The 18908-nt window shown below is 32.2% G+C and overlaps 1 protein-coding gene across 1 annotated transcript; it reads right to left on the bottom strand.

The window, feature by feature from the left end:
- Positions 1 to 4044: 4044 nt before the first annotated feature.
- On the bottom strand, positions 4045 to 16167 carry LOC117793282 (type-2 histone deacetylase 1). The gene is made up of 6 exons (XM_034633565.1): positions 15847 to 16167; positions 15552 to 15685; positions 13574 to 14441; positions 11299 to 11670; positions 6735 to 6935; positions 4045 to 4879 (listed from the first exon to the last, which is right to left on the bottom strand). The coding sequence occupies exons 1-6, from the start codon at positions 16150 to 16152 to the stop codon at positions 4313 to 4315; spliced, it is 2448 nt and encodes an 815-aa protein (XP_034489456.1). The 5' UTR covers positions 16153 to 16167; the 3' UTR covers positions 4045 to 4312.
- Between the last annotated feature and the right edge of the window lie 2741 nt (positions 16168 to 18908).

Raw genomic sequence — 18908 nt, 5'->3', positions numbered from 1 at the left:
GCGAGCGAGACAGCATGTTCACGTTTGTATGCAAGGCGCGCACAAACACAGTAAGAAATAGTACCAATTTTCTTTTGGGCTTCGATTTCAAGTACTATATGACCTAGAGACTTCAAATTTGAAATGCAGGTTTGTGAATACCATACGCAGGTCAAGTTTGTTTCCAATTTTGATGCCACGCCCTTCGCCCCAAATTGAAAAATAACGATTTACAGGCGCAATTTTGACATAGCACTCCTAACTGAACAATCAGTTGAGAAGTATGCGTATTAAACGACCCTGAAAATTTCAAAGGATTGACCCATAAATAAAGAAGTTATTTCGGAATTTAGATTTAGTTGAATAATTACATTTGATGGCAAATCAAACATGCGAGCGAGACAGCATGTTCACGTTTGTATGCAAGGCGCACAAAGACAGAACGAATAAGTACCCATTTTTTTTAGGTACCAAATAAGAATTAAGCGATAAGCAAAAATATTATCGATATCATGTAATGAAAATGTTAATGTATAATTTATGTATATACAAATATACAATTTGATTAAAATATAATTGTGTTAATATATAAATATGTATTTTTGCATGGCAAAAATCAGCAGAAGCTGATAGCTATGTATGTATGAAATTGCATGAGAGAAATAGCGATCATTTTGCAGCACTACTCTTGCATCTTTGCCGAGCACTGAAAGCTGCAAAATAATAATTTTAATTATTAATATTTTCGATTCCTTACACATATATATAATATATCTGCTTATTATCGTTGTAAAAAAAACTTAGCATTTTCCGCTTTAAGAATCTCATAAAATTAGACATTGCCTTTTATTTCAAATTTCGCGCACTGCAGCAGCCTTTGGCAGGCTTGAATTTGTTGCGTAAGTGGGAGAGTGAGAGAGAAAATGGGTGCTGCCAGATTGCATGCTGAGCAAAGTTGTAGTTTGGCTACTCTTGACACACGCTACATCGATTAGTGATTACGATTACGACTTGATTTAATTTATCATTTCTAATTAATTTTAAACAAGTTTATTATATTAAAGTTTATTATATTAAACTTATTTAAAATTAATTAGAAATTGATAAATTGGTAAATCGCAAGTCGTAATCGTAATCGAGTGATGTATTAGTTCAGTGAGGCATTAATAACGTAGTCTGCAGTGATAAGCACAGTGACTTCAGAAAACCGAAAGTTGTTCATAGTTTCGTGTGTAATTTTTGATACCCTGAGCCCATCGAAAATGGGCAACAATCAACTTTATAAAGAGTACATGGGCTCAGGGTATCCTACTGTCGAGCGTGCTCGACTGTAGCCGCACCTCACCGCGAGCGAAGCGAGCCGGGGGTAGGCGAGCGAAGCGAGCAGGGGGCGGAGCCCCCTTGTTAATTCTGATTTGCTCTTGTGCCGCCGCCATTTCGGAGCTTGCTTTATGTTCGTTAGTGCTGCCAGACAGTTTTTTCGCTTCATACTCAACATAAATAAACTTAATTACGGAAAATAATTAAAAATATATATTGTTCATCTATTTTTAAATTTAGTTTGGCTTTTTTACTCTAATACAAATGTGAGAGTAAGTTTAGAACATAAACTTGCTAGATTAATATTACCAAGATAGCTTTGTGAGCTCCTTTGCGTTTGAAAACAAGCATTGTATCTTATTAATATTATATCAGAAATTTCATATTTTGTACATTTCACAAAAAGCAACGGAATTCATAAATTATTTCAAATAATTTTTGGCATATTTAAATCAAAAAATTAGTTTTAAATGTTTTCAAACGAATTTATTCAATTACAAATTTATTATATTATTTTTAAGCTATATATATTTGGCAATGTTACCAGATGGTGCGCCTTCGCTGTTATTGAATTTTTATTTTTGTAGATGGACCAGTGCTGCCAGAGTTTCAACAGCAACAATTTAAATAAGCAAGTGATACATATAATTTATTATTTACCTACCTCATTCCAATCTAAAATGTTAAGAAACTCATCTCAGAAATATAAGAGTTTCAGATACTTGACAACGACAACGAGCCGAAATAAAAACTTTTACAGTTTCGGAACGTTTTGGACCGATGTATGTTTCAGTATTAACATTCGACTTCAACTAATTTGAATAAATTATAAATTTCTACAAATTTAGTCAATAAAAAACTATCTGTGCACCTGAAATCAATCAAGCAGTGCTTTAAAAGACCCTTAAAACTTTTGAGATATCTTATAAAATTTTGAATATTTTTAATAAAGTTCAACTTTATTGTAAGTTAAATAAAACGGCGTTTAAATAAAATAAAGTATACCTAAATAATATTAAACATTTTTTTAAGACTCAAAATAAAACATAGCAACCGATATTGTGATTTTGAAAATATATAGAATAAAATCAAATCCTTGACATTTAGAAAACACAAACTTTCATAGATTTTTTGCAATGTATGAACATGATTAAGATATTTTTTACAAATATTTATTAGATTTCGCATTGCAATTTACGCTTATCCTAAAAGTATGCAATGATAATTTCCTTCTTTTGATTTCGACGTGATTTTTTATTTGGTTTATTAATTTTTTTTTTTTTTTTTTGTACGCAAATCAATGTTTTAACGAACAACGACAACAACACCTGATCATATTAATTGAACAATTCCAATGTACATATATCGAACGGTGTGAGTGTTAGTCGTATATTGGATAGATAGGAAATATCAATCATCAGTTTGTTGTACGACACTGACTATTTATGGCTAAAATCCGAAATGAGACATTTTGGGGCTTGTCAGGTTGTCTAATTGTGCTCAGTGCTCTTTGTTAGCTGACGCAAGCGGTTAAATATTCTTACAGCTTATCGGCCAGAGAATTGTGTTTATACCCTGTTGTCATAAAGTTGCTCCATGCGCGGGTATGATAACGTTTACATTCTTTTATGTAATGGAAGATATTTATTACGAATTAATAATCCGCTGGCAGCGTGTGGAAATCAAATTTCGCAAACAAGCAACTTCTTTAGAAATATCAATTATTTTTATTCTTTATCTGATCCATCAAATGCATTTTGATCTATAAAACTCATATTCGTAGAGTAAATTATTTTCTATTTTCAAAAGTCCAAAAATAAAAGAAAATTCTTTGTTTTACACAAAAAATGTGTTTTAAAAGATAATACCTAATTTCTCCACTTTTCATAAGGTAACACTTATAATCAGGTAATATTTATGAAATTAAAAAAATTTAATACAAAAAAATTTGTATAAAAAAACGGAACACAAAAAAATTTTTATAAAAAAATGGAATACACAACAATTTTTATAAAAAAATTGAGTACAAAACAATTTTTATAAAAAAATTGAATAAGAAATATAATTATTAATTTCAATTTTTATTATAAAAATAAAATAAAATTTTTTTTGTCAATTTCTATTATAAAAATTGAAGAATAAAAATCCAATGCAAATATCAATATGTACCGTAAATATCCTAAATATACGTCCTTTAAGGTTGTGTGATGTATCATATGAAAAGTATTGAGTCACACATTATAAATATTTTTAGATTTTGGAAATACGCCAAAGGATATTTATATTTAATTTTTATCTTTCATTTTTTATAATAGAAATTAACAAATAATTTTTTTTTTTTTTTTTTATTTTTATAATAATAATAAAAATTAATAATTATTTTTACTATTCAAATTATTTATAAAAATTGTTTTTTATTCAATTTTTTTATAAAAATTGTTTTGTATTTAATTTTTTTATAAAAATTGTTTTGTACTCAATTTTTTTAAATTCATAAATATTACCTGATTAAAAGTGTCATTTTACTTTTTTAGTTGTTTTATTTATAAAAATCAGCAAATAATTTTTATTTCTTAATATTTATTTAAAAAATTATAACTGCTATGGTCCCTGCTTTTAATTGTTTTTTTTTTTTACATAAACAGATAGCCATAACTAGAAGAGTACAGGGTATCTGCTAGTCTAACACACTCAATTAAAAAAAATTTTTTTTTTTTGTCTGTTTGCTTTCGGCTTTTATTACAAATCATTATTAATACATGTTTACAATAATATATATGTAGTATAATTAATTAGTTTAATTACGTACATTAAATAATAGTAGCTAAACATTAATTGTTAAATAGCATTAACAAATATTCAACAAATTCGTAGAAAAAAAAAAAACGTTTACAATATAGAAAAAAAATAGTTATAATTATATTAATAATAATATAAGAATATTCATAATACAAATAATAATATTAATAATAAAAATATTAGCATATTGCACAAATTACAGTTATGTTGAGCGTTAATTGCCAAATTTTATGGACTTTTCTGTGTGTTGTGATTGTTGTTGTTGGCGATTGTTGTTGCTGATGTTGTTACTGCTGTTGTTGTTGTTGTTGCTGCTGAAACTGGCGCTGCTGCGACTGCCATTCTTGAGTATACCGTTCGATTGACCCTCGCTCCCATTCAATGGCAACTTTCGCAGTGTTTCCCGCTTGCTCCGCTGCTCCCCGTACTCCCCAATTGTCACCGTGCCCAAACGCAATGTGCGTCGTTGTTGTTGTTGTTGCTGTTGTTGTTGCTGTTGTTGCTGACTACCATTTGTTGTTGTTGCTGCTGCTGTTTTGCCATTGGCAACATCATAGTCCGGCTGGGGCGTGGCAGGTGCACGCAATACGCCCACATTTTTGCTCGGACTGCGCACGGGCGACAGCAGCAGCGGCGCCGACGTCGCAGCCGCAGTCGCAGTCGCAGTTGACGTCGACGTCAACGTTCTGCTGCTGGCGCCATTGGAAAGGCTCAGCTTCTGTTGTTGCTTTTGTTGTTGTAGTTGTAGTTGTTGTTGCTGTGAATTGGCAAACTGCGGGGGCTGCAAGAGAGAGAGAGAGAGAGAAAGAGAGATAAAAAAAATATTTTTATTGTGATACATTATCTCTAAATTTTGAACTAATTAATTTTATTTTTAAAATGAAATCAAATTTTAATGATAATATAAATTTATTTGAAGATTTAAATATGACTTATTTTAATCCGAAGTCTCAAATAATTGCGTAATATTAGAAAACTATAATACTTATGTAACTATTTTTTTTTCGAACCGGTTCTTCGAGGTTCGGCTCAGAACCGGTTTGCATCCTTGCAACTAAGTATATGCATATATCTGACATGTCTATGCATATATCTAATAGATAATTTCACTGGACAGTCTGGCACAAATGTCAACAAATGTTAATTAAAAAAACAAAAAAAATAATAATAATTTTGTAATAGTCGCCTAGAAAATACCCTGTTTAAATTTTAGGCCTACATACTATATATTAAACGGTTTCCTATATGAATGTCTAAAAATAATGCCAAGAATACCAAAATCTGAATATAAAAATGTTAATATTGTTGGAAAATAAAAATTGGGCATAATTCATCTTTATTCTATTCATTCTTATTCTTATTGTAATTTCATTCTTATTCTTATTTTGGTTGTTTTTTTTATTCTTTGTTTTTGTAATCTATATAAAAATATTAGTAACTCTTATAAGGTACCGTATTTAATAGAAGAAAATAAAAATATCAAGGTTAGTCATGAAATATTTGAGACCTTATAATAAAATGCACATACCTATTTAATTTTGCAAGAAAAAACTATTTCAGTGCATTCAATTGATATTATTCTTCACATTTTGTTTTTCCTATTTTTAAATCAATTAGAAAAAATTAATAATTGGAATCATTGCACTTTACTATTTTAAATAATTAAAGGCAAATATATAATTTTTTTTATTAAATCATCTGTATTTTTTCTCTTTAAGATCCAAGTTGCAATCACATATTTATAGCATAAAGTTGCACAACTTTATGATACCCTTCCTAGTGCCGCTTTATATTTACAGGGTATAGCTGCTGTAAATCTCGTCAAGTTGTCAACAGTTTGTGATTATTTTGTGATAATGCAATTAAATGTTGATTGCTTGTCAGAAAGTTTAACGTGTGTTTAACTAACAGATACCCTATACATATAAATCTATCTTAGTGACAGGTGTTGTTGAATACTTATCAAATAAAGTAATGTTTACTTAATGGAGTTATTAATATATTAGTTATATATTTAAAAGTTTCTGCTAAAATTACATTTTTAGCTTAAAGCTCGACTTGCTTCAATTTATGGGCTGAAAGCTCACTTTAATGACCATTTTTACCAATTCTCACTTAATTACTAAGACTATAAGAAATGGCAAAAAGCTTTGCCATTGCCACAAAGCTCATTAAAGCTCTCTTTAATAGCTATTTTTGTAAAATTTTATGTTTTTCTTTACAAAAAAAATTATGAGTAATGACAAAAAAGCTTGCTGATGGCTACTTAGCTCATTAAAGCTCAAAATAATAAAAATTTGGTTTCGTTTTCAGCACTTTATTAACTGTTTTTACTTGACAATAAAATGTACTTTATAAAATTTATAAATGTATTCAAAAGAAATTGAAGCAAAGTTCATTAAAGCTTAAAGCTGACTTTAATTGTTGTGTTTTCTAGGAGTTATTTTGGAAAAAAAAGCTTACTCATTGCAACTAAGCTCATTAAAGCTCAACAAGACATTAATTTACTGACATATTTGTATTTAACTGTTTTCACTGAGATATATTTTTGTATCTTTTCGGGGTATTTGTATTTATAGATTGGCTCATAATGCTAGCAGCAATTTGTGGTACCTCAATTTGGGGCAATTACTTACCGGTGGTGGCAATTCCGTCGATCCATTGGCATTGTTATTGCTAGCGCCGTTAAACAGAGACATGCGATTGCTTCCGTTGTTGTTGTGGTTGTTGTTGTGGTTGTTGCTGTTGTTGTTGTGGTTGTTGCTGTTGTTGTTGTTGTTACGATAACAACTATCATCGGGCATAAATGAGGTGCGTTTCAGCGTCTCACCGCGTTCCTGAAAATAGATACAGAAATTAAAATAAAATATCAAATTATTACGAAAAAATTAAAGTAGTAATATTACAAAAAATTACATTGAAAGCAAACCGCCAAAATTTTGGTAATGGTTCGGTTCGGTGATCGTGAACTTTGTTCCATTATGACTTATTTTTAGTTCCCATTGGTTGAGTAATAGTATAAAAACAAAAATTTATGTAATTATTTGATTCTCAAACCGAATGTTTTATTTAGTTTTAAAAAGTGGTTCGGTTCAGGTTCGGGCTAGCGGGTTAAATAATCTCAAAGGTTTGGTTCATGATAAGGTTCGAGTTGCTTCAGAACCGGTTTGCAGGTTTAAGTAATAATTTGTAATAATTTTCAAATAATTTTTTTTTTTTTTTTTTTTAAATAGATGTTTGTAATCTTAGCTATATTATTTTTCGATTCTTTCTTCTATTAAACATTTTGTTAGTTTGCATTTACAGCACTTAATGAAAATCACGTTGGTCTTGAATCGAACCGATTTTTTTATTAAGTTTTTGGAAAGTGGTTCGGTTCAGGTTCGTGCTGGCGGGGTAAATAATCTCAAAGGTTTGGTTCATGATAAGGTTCGAGTTGCTTTGGAACCGTTTGGCAGGTTTAAGTAATAATTTGTAATCATTTAGAAATAATTTTTTTTTTTTTTTTTTTAAATAGATATTTGTAATCTTAGCTATATTATTTTTCGATTCTTTCTTCTATTAAACATTTTGTTAGTTTGCATTTACAGCACTTAATGAAAATCACGTTGGTCTTGAATCGAACCGATTTTTTTTATTAAGTTTTTGGAAAGTGGTTCGGTTCAGGTTCGTGCTGGCGGGGTAAATAATCTCAAAGGTTTGGTTCATGATAAGGTTCGAGTTGCTTTAGAACCGGTTTGGCAGGTTTAAGTAATAATTTGTAATAATTTTCAAATAATTTTTTTTTTTTTTTTTTTTTTTTATTTGTAATTTTAGCTATATTATTTTTCAATTCTTTCTTCTATTCTAAATTTTTTTAATTTGTATTTACAGCACTTAATGAAAATCACGTTGGTCTTGATTGATTAATTGCTTGATGATTGATGATTGATGATCTCATATTGTATCTTGCTATTTCTCTACCTGGTATGTGGACATGGTGACCAATGGTCGTCCCATGCTAACGGGTCGCATGGTGGGCATATCATTGTCCCGCCCATTGATGCCACCGCCTCCTCCTCCTCCTCCGCCTCCAACACCATTTTTAGCACGTAGCAAACTCATCACTTTTTATAGATTTAATTCAAGTTTTGTTCTAACAACTAACTTAACTAACTGCAGTTGTTGACGCTATCGAGCTGCTTGTTAGACTAGACGCTTCTATGGCTCGGCACAAGCTCCAGAGTTGTCAGCTCACCTGTTTTTTTGTATTTTTTTTGTTTTTTTTTTTTGTTTTTGCCAAGCAGTCAACAGCTGATAAGATAAGACACAATTATAACCACAAAAGCCATTGAGGAGACACACTCTCTCAACTCTATTTGCTTTTGTTATTTTTTTGGTGTGTCTCTGTGGTGAGTCATTGTTGTTGCTGGTGCTAAAAGTTTGACAGCCACTGTCCATTGTTCCCAGCGGGAGATAAACTTGTGCCCAAAAATGGGGAAAAGCCAAGAAAAGTTAAGGTCAATGTGTGTGTGTGTGTGTTTCGGTGTGTGTGTGTGCAGTCAACACACACACCACACAGATTTGACGTATCATCAGATTATGCAACAGTGACGTTAAAAAAAAAACAAATAAGAACACTACCATTGAGCTGCTCGACTGTTAGATGCCCAGCAATCGCTTTATTCTCCTCACATCCAATTTCCATTCGTTTTTTTTTTGGTGTGAAATTTTTATGTAATGCCATTTTTCAGTGAGAATAGATTTAGTTTAAACAAAAAATCATGTAAAATGCAAATAAAATTAAAAAATAATTTATATATATATATATATATTAAACTCTTTGACCTGACTTACTCACTGACTAATCATTGCAAAGCCCGTACCATATAACCTAGGAGGCTGAAATTTGTACAAAACGTAGCTGAGAAGATTTGATTATTTACCAAATAAAATTAAAAAATAATTTATATATATATATATACATTTTAAACTCTTTGACCTGACCTAGGAGGCTGAAATTTGTACAAAACGTAGCTGAGAAGATTTGATTATTTACCAAATAAAATTAAAAAATAATTTATATATATATATATACATTTTAAACTCTTTGACCTGACTCACTCACTGACTAATCATTGCAAAGCCCGTACCATATAACCTAGGAGGCTGAAATTTGTACAAAACGTAGCTGAGAAGATTTGATTATTTACCAAATAAAATTTAAAAAAAATTATATATATACATTTTACATTTTTTGACCTGACTCACTTACTGACTAATCATTGCAAAGCTTTAACCATATAAAATAGAAGGCTACAATTTGTACAAAACGTAGCTGAGAAGATTTAATTACAACTATAAGTAATTACAACTATTAGTAAATATTTCCCTATCTTTTAGATTATAAACGTAAGAAAAATTCTATTTTATTCCTTTTTTTAAAAATTTGGTTTAAGTTAAAAAATGGCGAAACAAAAATAAAAATAAATTAGCCAACAATCACTTTATATTTCGCTTAAATTTATTATTGCTGTCTACTACAGGGTATTTTATAGTTGCATACACGCCGCATTTGTTTTTAAGCGGAAAAAGCAATTAAGTCATAGACTGTTCTCTGTTTTGTTATAAAAGACATTATTTATAGCCTATACCCTTTAAAGCTGTTGCCAGAGGGTATATTAAACTTAAGTAAGTATAAAAGTAAGTAGAGTTAAAGTGTTACTAGGTTAATAAGCATAAGCCAACTAGTCAATAAGTTTGAAATTGATGAAATTTTTAAGCAGCAATACAGGGTGTCACAGACGAACATATTTTATTAAAATATGCATATAAGAACACATTAAGATACTTATATGCTTTAAATATGCTCATTGTATGATATGTAGCTTATTTTAAAGATTTTTACAGGGTATCTACTAGTACATCATTTAAGTCTTTACTCAGTTTGCATGCATTTTGTCAGTTTCTGGACTTAATTTCCTTTAGTTCTGAATGCAAAACAATTTTGGCTTAGAATTATCATAAATCAGAGTTCAATTGTGAGGTTATGGAAGAAAGAGACGACGAGAGATTACTTAAAGCGGCAGGGAAGAAGGGAGATGGGGTATACCCATTAGATAAGACTGTTAACTGTCGTGGGTCAATTAGTTGGACCCGAGACGTTGAATTTGTTATTATTTTGCTTATCAAAGAGATTGATAAGTTGCAATTTTAATTGGAAAATTCTCACACTCTCTTCTAATCATTCACTCTCTCTCTCTTTGAGTCTATTCTTTGTTATCTATTTCAAGCATTCATTCACTTGCTTTGCCCTTATTCAAGTGGCTTACAAATACTTCACATGGCTAACAACAATCAGGTAAACAACAACAAGTCAAAGAATAATACAAATCACAATATTATTATTAACAACAACAACAACAATGAATGCAGTTTGCCTCAGCTCTCTTGACCTTTGCAAATAGCCGCTGCCAGTTGCCAATTGTTGCAACAATGCAGCAATAACAACAACTACGTGTAAAAGCTAACAACAATTTAGTTCAATCATCGACTATAAAATACCCGACACTCAATTTATATATATATAAAACTCTTTGTCCTCACTGAGCATTGTGCAGGTCAAACCGTTTGACGTGCGATCTTGAAATTTTGGCACAACATAGCTAAGATAATTTCATTGTAATTTCGTTTCATTGTAATTTCATTTTCATTAAAAAAGTTATAACATTTGTAAAATAAATTTTTTAGAATTGATAATAAAAATGGAAAATTAAAACCTTAATGCAAATATCAAGCGTACGAAAATAAAGTTTTTAAATATTTTTGGTACTAATGGCGTTGTTTATATTTATGGTTTATGAAACCAATTTATCTATATGTAAAAATCTTTGTCCCGATCCACTTATTTATTCACTGACTTACTGCTCATTATTAATTTCTCAATTTTTTTCAAATCATAAATTAGTGTGAAAACTAGTTGTAAAAATAAATAATTGAAAATTAAAGCTTGTTTGGTTTTCAAAATATTTCGGACTTTTTCCCAGTCATTTAAATGATATTTTTTGGATTAATTATATCTTTTGAGCTCGTAACTCTTGTTTATAATTTCGGAGATGCCTGCTTCTGCTTGTCACATATATATGTACATAACAACGACTAAAATATACCCTTTGATTTGTCGAGTAACGGGTATAACAACAACATTATACAGCTGCTCACCTTGTGCTCGCTCTCATGGAACCCGTTTCTGAACATGCGCTGATGAGCGCGCTTAAATTCATCCATCAGCGCGGTATGTTGATCTCCACCCGCTGCACCACCCGCTGCACCACCTGTACCACCTGCTGTACCACCTGCTGCACCACCAACACAATTGGCGCCTGTGTTGCTATTGTTGCGTTCACGTTTATGTGACACTTGTGCAACGTTGCGGCTGCCATTGTGTGGACGCTCTTCACTTGCAACGCCAACTGCAACTGCAACTCCAATTCCTACTCCGTTTCCAGTTCCTGCTCCGATTCCGATTCCTGAACCACTTGCAACGCGATCGCGACTCGTGTGGTTGCTGCGTTGCTGCACCTGTTGCAATTTCTACAAATAAACGAGAAAATAAATAGTACAAATTGAGTTTAAGTTGCAAAATTGTACACTAAAAAAAAAACTATTAGGATACATTTTTTTTAAGACACGAAAATTAAAATATTGCTAAAGAAAATCGAGTTTAAATCAAGTATTCTGTACTTGGTTTAAGAAAATTTAATATTTTTTTTTAACATATCAATATAATCTTTTATTGTGCTGCAATATAGTATTGTAACCTGCAAACCTCCAAAAAAAATTCGGTTCGGCGGTTCGAACCATAATGCAAGACATTGGTTCGGTTCGCGAATTGGTTTATATACCCCCTGAAACCAAGGTTTGGGTTCGAACCTCGGTTTAATTTCATACAACAAAATATTTTTATTTTTATATATTTTTCTCAAAATTTTAAACTAATTATATTTTTTTTTTTTTTTATAGAAATTAAATTTTGATGTTAATTCAAATTTATTTGAAGATTTAAATATGACTTATTTTAATCCGAAGTCTCAAATCATTGCGTAGTATTAGAAAACCATAAAATTTATGTAATTTTTCGAACCGAACCTATTATTTTGTAAACCGGTTCGGCTTAGGTTCGGGTTCGCAAAGTATATAATTTCAAGAGTTCGGTTCATGATTCGGTTCAGGCTGCTTAAAAATCCGGACCGGTTCTACGATGTTCGGTTCAGAACCGGTTTGCAGCCTTGATTGTAACCTTTATTTTGTATTAATTTATTTAAATAATTTATATTATTATATTATTTATTTATGAGACAATATTAAAGTGCAATAATTTTTGTTTTTATAAAGTGGGTTAAATTCGGAATCATAATAAATAGATAAATAGGAGGACATTTTATTAACCAGTATTTTTAAAAACAGTAAGAGCTATGAGGCTGAAATTTTAACATAACATAGCTGAGACAATATTATCATGGAATAATTTATTTTTTTTTTTTTAGAAAGTGTTTTAATTTGGAATCATAATAAATAAATAAATTAGAGGTTATTTAGAATTATGTGTTTTATTAAAATGTATTATTTATAAAGATGCTAGAGTCCAAGCGGTAAGAACTACAAGGCTGAAATTTGCACACAACATAGCTGAGACAATATTATAGTGCAATAATTTTATTAAAGTGAGTTGAATTTGGGATGAATAAATAAATAAGATTTAATTTTATTACTTAGTATTATTAAATTGTAAATTATTTATAAGGATGCTGCAGCTCAAAAGGTAAGAGCTACGAGGCTGAAATTTGCACACAACATAGCTGAGACAATATTATAGTGCAATAATTTTTTTTTTTTTTCTTTTTTTATAAAGTGAGTTAAATTTGGAATCATAATAAATAAATAAATTAGAGAATATTTTTAATTATGTGTTTTATTAAAAAGTATTATTTATAAAGATGCTAGAGTCCAAGCGGTAAGAGCTACAAGGCTGAAACTTGCACACAACATAACTGAGAATATATTATAGTGGAATAATTTTTTTAAAGTGAGTTAAATTCGGGATAAGTAATTAAATAAAAGGTAATTTTATTTCTTAGTATTATTTAATTGTAAACTATTTATAAGGATGCTGCAGCTCAAACGGTAAGAGCTATAAGGCTGAAATTTGCACACAACATAGCTAGACAATATTATAGTGCAATAACTTTATTAAAGTGAGTTTAATTCGGGATAGATAATTAAATAAGAGGTAATTTTTTTACTTAGTATTATTCAATTCTAAATTATTTATTACAGTGCTAGAGTCCAAACGGTAAGAGCTACAAGGCTGAAATTTGCACACAACATAGCTGAGACAATATTATAGTGCAATTCGACGGAGTTTTGCTCATTTTTGTTTGAAAAAGTGGTTGAAATTTGTCAAAAAGTAATAAAATTGTGTTGAAATGAAGCTCACCTCTTTGCGTTTCTTGAGCTCCTCGTTTATGGCACTGGAGAGGCTGCTGTTGTTGTTGTTGCTGGTGTTGTTGCTCGCATTGTTGTTGCTGTTTGCATTGTTCAGCGGTGCTGCTGGCGGTGGTGGTGCTGGTGACATTGTGGTTGTTGCCACTTGACAATTGCCACTGATAGCGCTTGTACCACGTCGTATTGTTGTGCTGCGACTGATCGACTGCTGCTCCGAGTGATTTGGAGCCTGATCCTGACTGGAGGAGGAGATGTAAGTGTTGTTGATGGAGGTGCCATTCTCGGTCAGCTTGATAATTGTCTTGTTGAGCTGCTTGAGTGGCAGTGGCTCCTCTCGCACCGCTGTCAGGCGCTTGGACTTGGCATCCGCCCAGCAGGGACTCTGATCGCCAGTTACACTGCTGGCCGAGCTATTGTAACCACTCGATTCGCCGGGAAACAAATCACAGCCGGCGGCGGTGCGCACCACCATGTCCAGTTTGCTGGAGCCCTTCATCACGGCAACCGCTTCGCTGAAGAGCACGTCGGAGAAGTCGATGCTGTTGACGCTGAGTATTTGATCACCTGGTCGCAAGCCCGCCTCACGTGCCACACTCCGCTCCTTGGTGAACTGCACAAAGATGCCCGGCTTCCATTCGGGTCCCTTGCAGATGCCCAATCCCAGCTTGGTGCGTGGTGCCACATGCAGCACCACATTGATATCCCGACTGGCATTGCGACGCTCTCGATCTCGCTCCCGATCCCGCTCTCTCTCTCGTTCCCGATCCCGTTCGTTGCTCGTCTTAAAGGAGCTCTCCGAGGGCGTGCCACTCACACTGGGCAACTTCACCACGTTCCAGGACAGACGCTCATCCGGCTGACTGCAAATTACAACAAAAATTGGGATTAATCAACATTTTAATGGATTATTCTTAAAGATGTTATACGTGTTATACAAATTGCTAAAACTATCGATACTATAATTTCTAACAAGCATCGAGATTTTTACCAAAACACTTTATTTTGAAAAAGTGTAAAGGAAAAAGTATAGAAAAAATAGACGCTGATTGGAAAAAAATTACTTTTTCTAATTTTGATGCAGAATCAAAGAAAGGCTCAAAATTTTTGTTCAATTTCACATGATTTTTTACAAAAAAATTAAAGGTCTCAGAATCAAGTTTAAAGTGTTGTTTTATACTAAATACGATATAAGGAGTTGATTAAAAGTGAAAACTTGAGATTTAAAAATTTGAATTTTTGAAATTTCAAAGGGGGGACCCTTAGCATCGATATCAATATCTAGTTGAATTTAGAGGAAAATATTTTTCATTAAGAATTTAATAAAATTTAAATACAGAAGGAATTGAGAGGCCAAAGTAAGACCAAAATGACATTCCGCTTGAAAATCGGTTTAGTTTTGATCAAGTTATGACAGTTTGAAGTTGGTCACACTGCGGATTTAGCCACTTTACAAGTCAAAATTTTTTTGCAATTTCACATGATTTTTTACAAAAAAATTAAGGGTCTCAGAATCAAGTTTATAGTGTTGTTTTATACTAATTACGATATAAGGAGTTGATTAAAAGTGAAAACTTCAGATTTAAAATTTTGAATTTTCGAAATATCAAAGGGGGGACCCTTAGCATCGAAATCGAATTTTGGTCGAAAATAATTAAATTTTCTAAATGAACAAAATTGAAATGCAGAATGAATTTAGAGGCCGAATCATGATCAAAATGACATTCCGTTTGAAAATCTATTCAGTTTTGATCAAGTTATGACTGTTGGAAGTTGGACAACTCTTTGACCTAGCAACTTTACCACAAATGAACCGGTACAAACGTTTCAGTATTCGGCTCTTAACAGAGAATTTTCATTCGGTTACGGTTTCAGTTCACGGTTACCGGTTCCAATGTTATTCCCTGATCTTAAGTAATTAATGTCCCTGATAAATTGTGTAGTTTGTCGCACTTTTAATGGGCGGTACTTACTCCTTGACAGGCAGCATGCCCACTCCTCGCACCTTGAGCGTGACCCGATCCTGGCTAGCCACCAATTGAATGAACTCCTTGTGCACCGCATCCTCCAGTCGATAGCCATTGATGCGCAAGATTTGATCGCCAATCTGTGGTAGAAAGAGCAAGAGAAAGGAGAGAGAGAGAAAGAGAGAAAGAAAGTCAAAGTCATTTGACAATTGCTGTGGGTGTGGTCACATCAATTCACAACACATCACAACACATCACATTCGTGTACGTGCTTGACCCACTGAACCAGTGAACCACTTACGCGCAGTCCCTTCAACTGTGCCTCGCCGCCGTGCTCCACGTGCGAGACAAAGAATCCAATGCCATGTTCCTTGCCCCCACGCACCGCAAATCCATAGGTGGCACTAAGCTCCGGTACCACCAGCAACCGTCTCTGATGCGGCCGTACCAGACGCACCAGACGGAGCCGTGTGCTGGAGGGAATCGCACACCACGAGGAGGCAGCTGTCGTCGTCAGTGTCATCACATCACTCGAGGCGGAACTCGTGCTCGATCCCTGCATGCTGCTGCTGCTGCAGTCGGTGGATGCCGACATCATCATCATCATTCTCTCTTTGTTTTACTATTAGTGCTAGATGACTTGGAGCCTTGACTGTCTTAGGCGCAACTGTACCAAGAACGAGAGAAAGAGAAGGTAAAACGTGAGTAGCTGAACGATAGAGATAGAAAGAGAGAGAGCGAGAGCGATAGAGAGGGAGAGTTGGATAGTTGAGAATGTTGAGACGTGAGATGCGTGACAAGTGCTTCAAGTTGCAGAAGCAACAAAAGAATCGCGGAAGAAAGTAATTTGTTGGCGCTGCACTGCAACTTTAGATACCCTGTTTTATTTTGAAGACCTATATTTTTTGGAACTTTGACCTTTATACTTATTACACAAAAAAAATTATTATTCATTAGAAAGATATTTGTTGGGGCTGGACTGGAACTACAGATACCCTGTTTTATTTTAAAGACCTATTTTTTTTGGAACTTTGACCTTTATACTTATAATATAAAAAAAATATTATTTATTAGAAAGTAATTTGTTGGCGCTGGACTGCAGCTATAGATACCCTGTTTTGTTTTTAAGACCTATATTTTTTGGAACTTTGACCTTTATACTTATAATATAAAAAAATTATTATTTATGAGAATGTAATAATAGATACCCTGTTTTATTTTGAAGACCTATATTTTTTGAAACTTTGACCTTATAATATAACAAAATTATTATTTATTAGAAAGTAATTAGAAAGTAATTTGTTGGGGCTGGACTGGAACTATAGATACCCTGTTTTGTTTTTAAAGACCTATAATTTTTTAACTTTGATCTTTATACTTATAATATAAAAAAATTATTATTTATGAGAAAGTAATAATAGATACCCTGTTTTATTTTGAAGACCTGTATTTTTTGGAACTTTGACCTTTATACTTATAATATACAAAAATTATTATTTATTAGAAAGTAATTTGTTGGGGCTGGACTGGAACTATAGATACCCTGTTTTATTTTTAAGACCTATATTTCTTGGAACTTTGACCTTTATACTTATTACATACAAAAATTATTATTTATTAGAAAGTAATTTGTTGGGGCTGGACTGAAACTATAGACACCCTGTTATATTTTGAAGGCCAATATTTTTTGGAACTTAGACCTTTATACTGATAATAAAAAAAAAATTATTATTTATTAGAAAGTAATTAGAAAGTAATTTGTTGGGACTGGACTGGAACTATAGACACCATGTATTATTTTTAAGACCTATAAAATCTAAGCATAAAATATCACCGTCGGTGAATTTGCCATTCACATTGTTCGCATCGCAAAATTGCATCAGTTATTGTTCTCAAAGAATCTGATTACACTCTGTACATTTCATCTCACTCGATATTTCATACAAAAATCCTTTAACCTAGAAGAAATTCGAACGACAAAATAAACCGACAAAATCTATTTTCATCGTTGAGCACCGACGCATTTTTAATTCACATGACACTGAAGAATCGCTGAAAAAACGCTGGTCTGACAGAAAAGCGTCTAAGTTCAGGCTCACAGGTCTTATGGTTTGGGCTGTGACATGATCAGTCAGTGAATGAGTGAGTCAGGACAAAGAGTTTTATATACATAGTTTTAGCACAGGAAGATTTTGTGAGTGGATCGACGTCTTAAATACCATAAATGTCGTACGTAGATTCTCAGTTTTCATTAAACATTTTGATATTTTATTTGACAAATTTAGATTTTATAGTTTAACAAAAACATTGAAAAATATCATGAAAACAATAATGTACAATACAAACACATAATATTTGAATCTAACATTAAAATTATTTTCATAATATGATAAGTAAGTACAACAAGTACATACATACAACAAGTAAAAAATAGTTTTACTGAGAAATATTCAACTTGGTGTTAGTTGCAGTTTCACGCAAAGAGTTATACAAATATTGGAACAATTAAAGTAACGGCAAAAAGGTAAATAGATTGTTTACTTATCGTGACTATTCTTCTATTCTTTTTCTTCTGCTATTTTTAGTAATTGCATTTCACAATGTCACGCTCTAAGATAAAGAAATGCTGATGTGAAAGTCAGAAAAAAAAGAGGAACAAAACAAAGAACAAAGCAGAAAATGTTTAAAAGGTCTTTCAACGCTTATGATATTTTTATGAGGTATTTAGGATTAATAAAATGCTGAAATGTGAGTAGTTAGAGATTATTGTTGTAGAAAAAATATATAATATTCAATTTGTTATATTTTTAGCTATTTGGTTTTTAACACCATCATTGTATTAGATTTTAGAAAATGTATGGATTAAAATAGATAAATAATCTCATTTAAATTGTATTCACAAGTTATACACTCAATTTGAGTTATCAATAGATATCCTAAGGCTTATGGTTACATCTAGGGCAAGTTATACTAATTTATCATCATCATCATCAAGATGACAACTAAAACCTTGAGTTTACCAGTTTAATTATCGAAATATCATCAAGCTGATGTCTCAGTCGAAGGTCAGGGCAACTTAAAGCGTTAGTCAAAGAGTTTAGAGTAATTTTAATCGAAAATAAGTATGTTGATTGCATGACATGACATGAGTCTGCTTGTTGATTGAACAATTAGTCATACCCCGAAAAACACTTGACAGCCTAAAGGGTATACAAATAAAACTTGAACTTGCAATTCAATTTCGAAATTGGGTCGCACGCATCGAATGAGGCGACGTTTCTTCGTTTTGGCTGCTTTCACGCACAACAACAACAACAACAACTACAACAGGCACCAGCATAACAACAGCAACATCTGTAACAA

The sequence above is a fragment of the Drosophila innubila genome, chromosome X (genome assembly GCF_004354385.1).
Source record: "Drosophila innubila isolate TH190305 chromosome X, UK_Dinn_1.0, whole genome shotgun sequence".
NCBI lineage: Eukaryota > Metazoa > Arthropoda > Insecta > Diptera > Drosophilidae > Drosophila > Drosophila innubila.
This window is presented reverse-complemented; position numbering and strand designations above follow the sequence as displayed.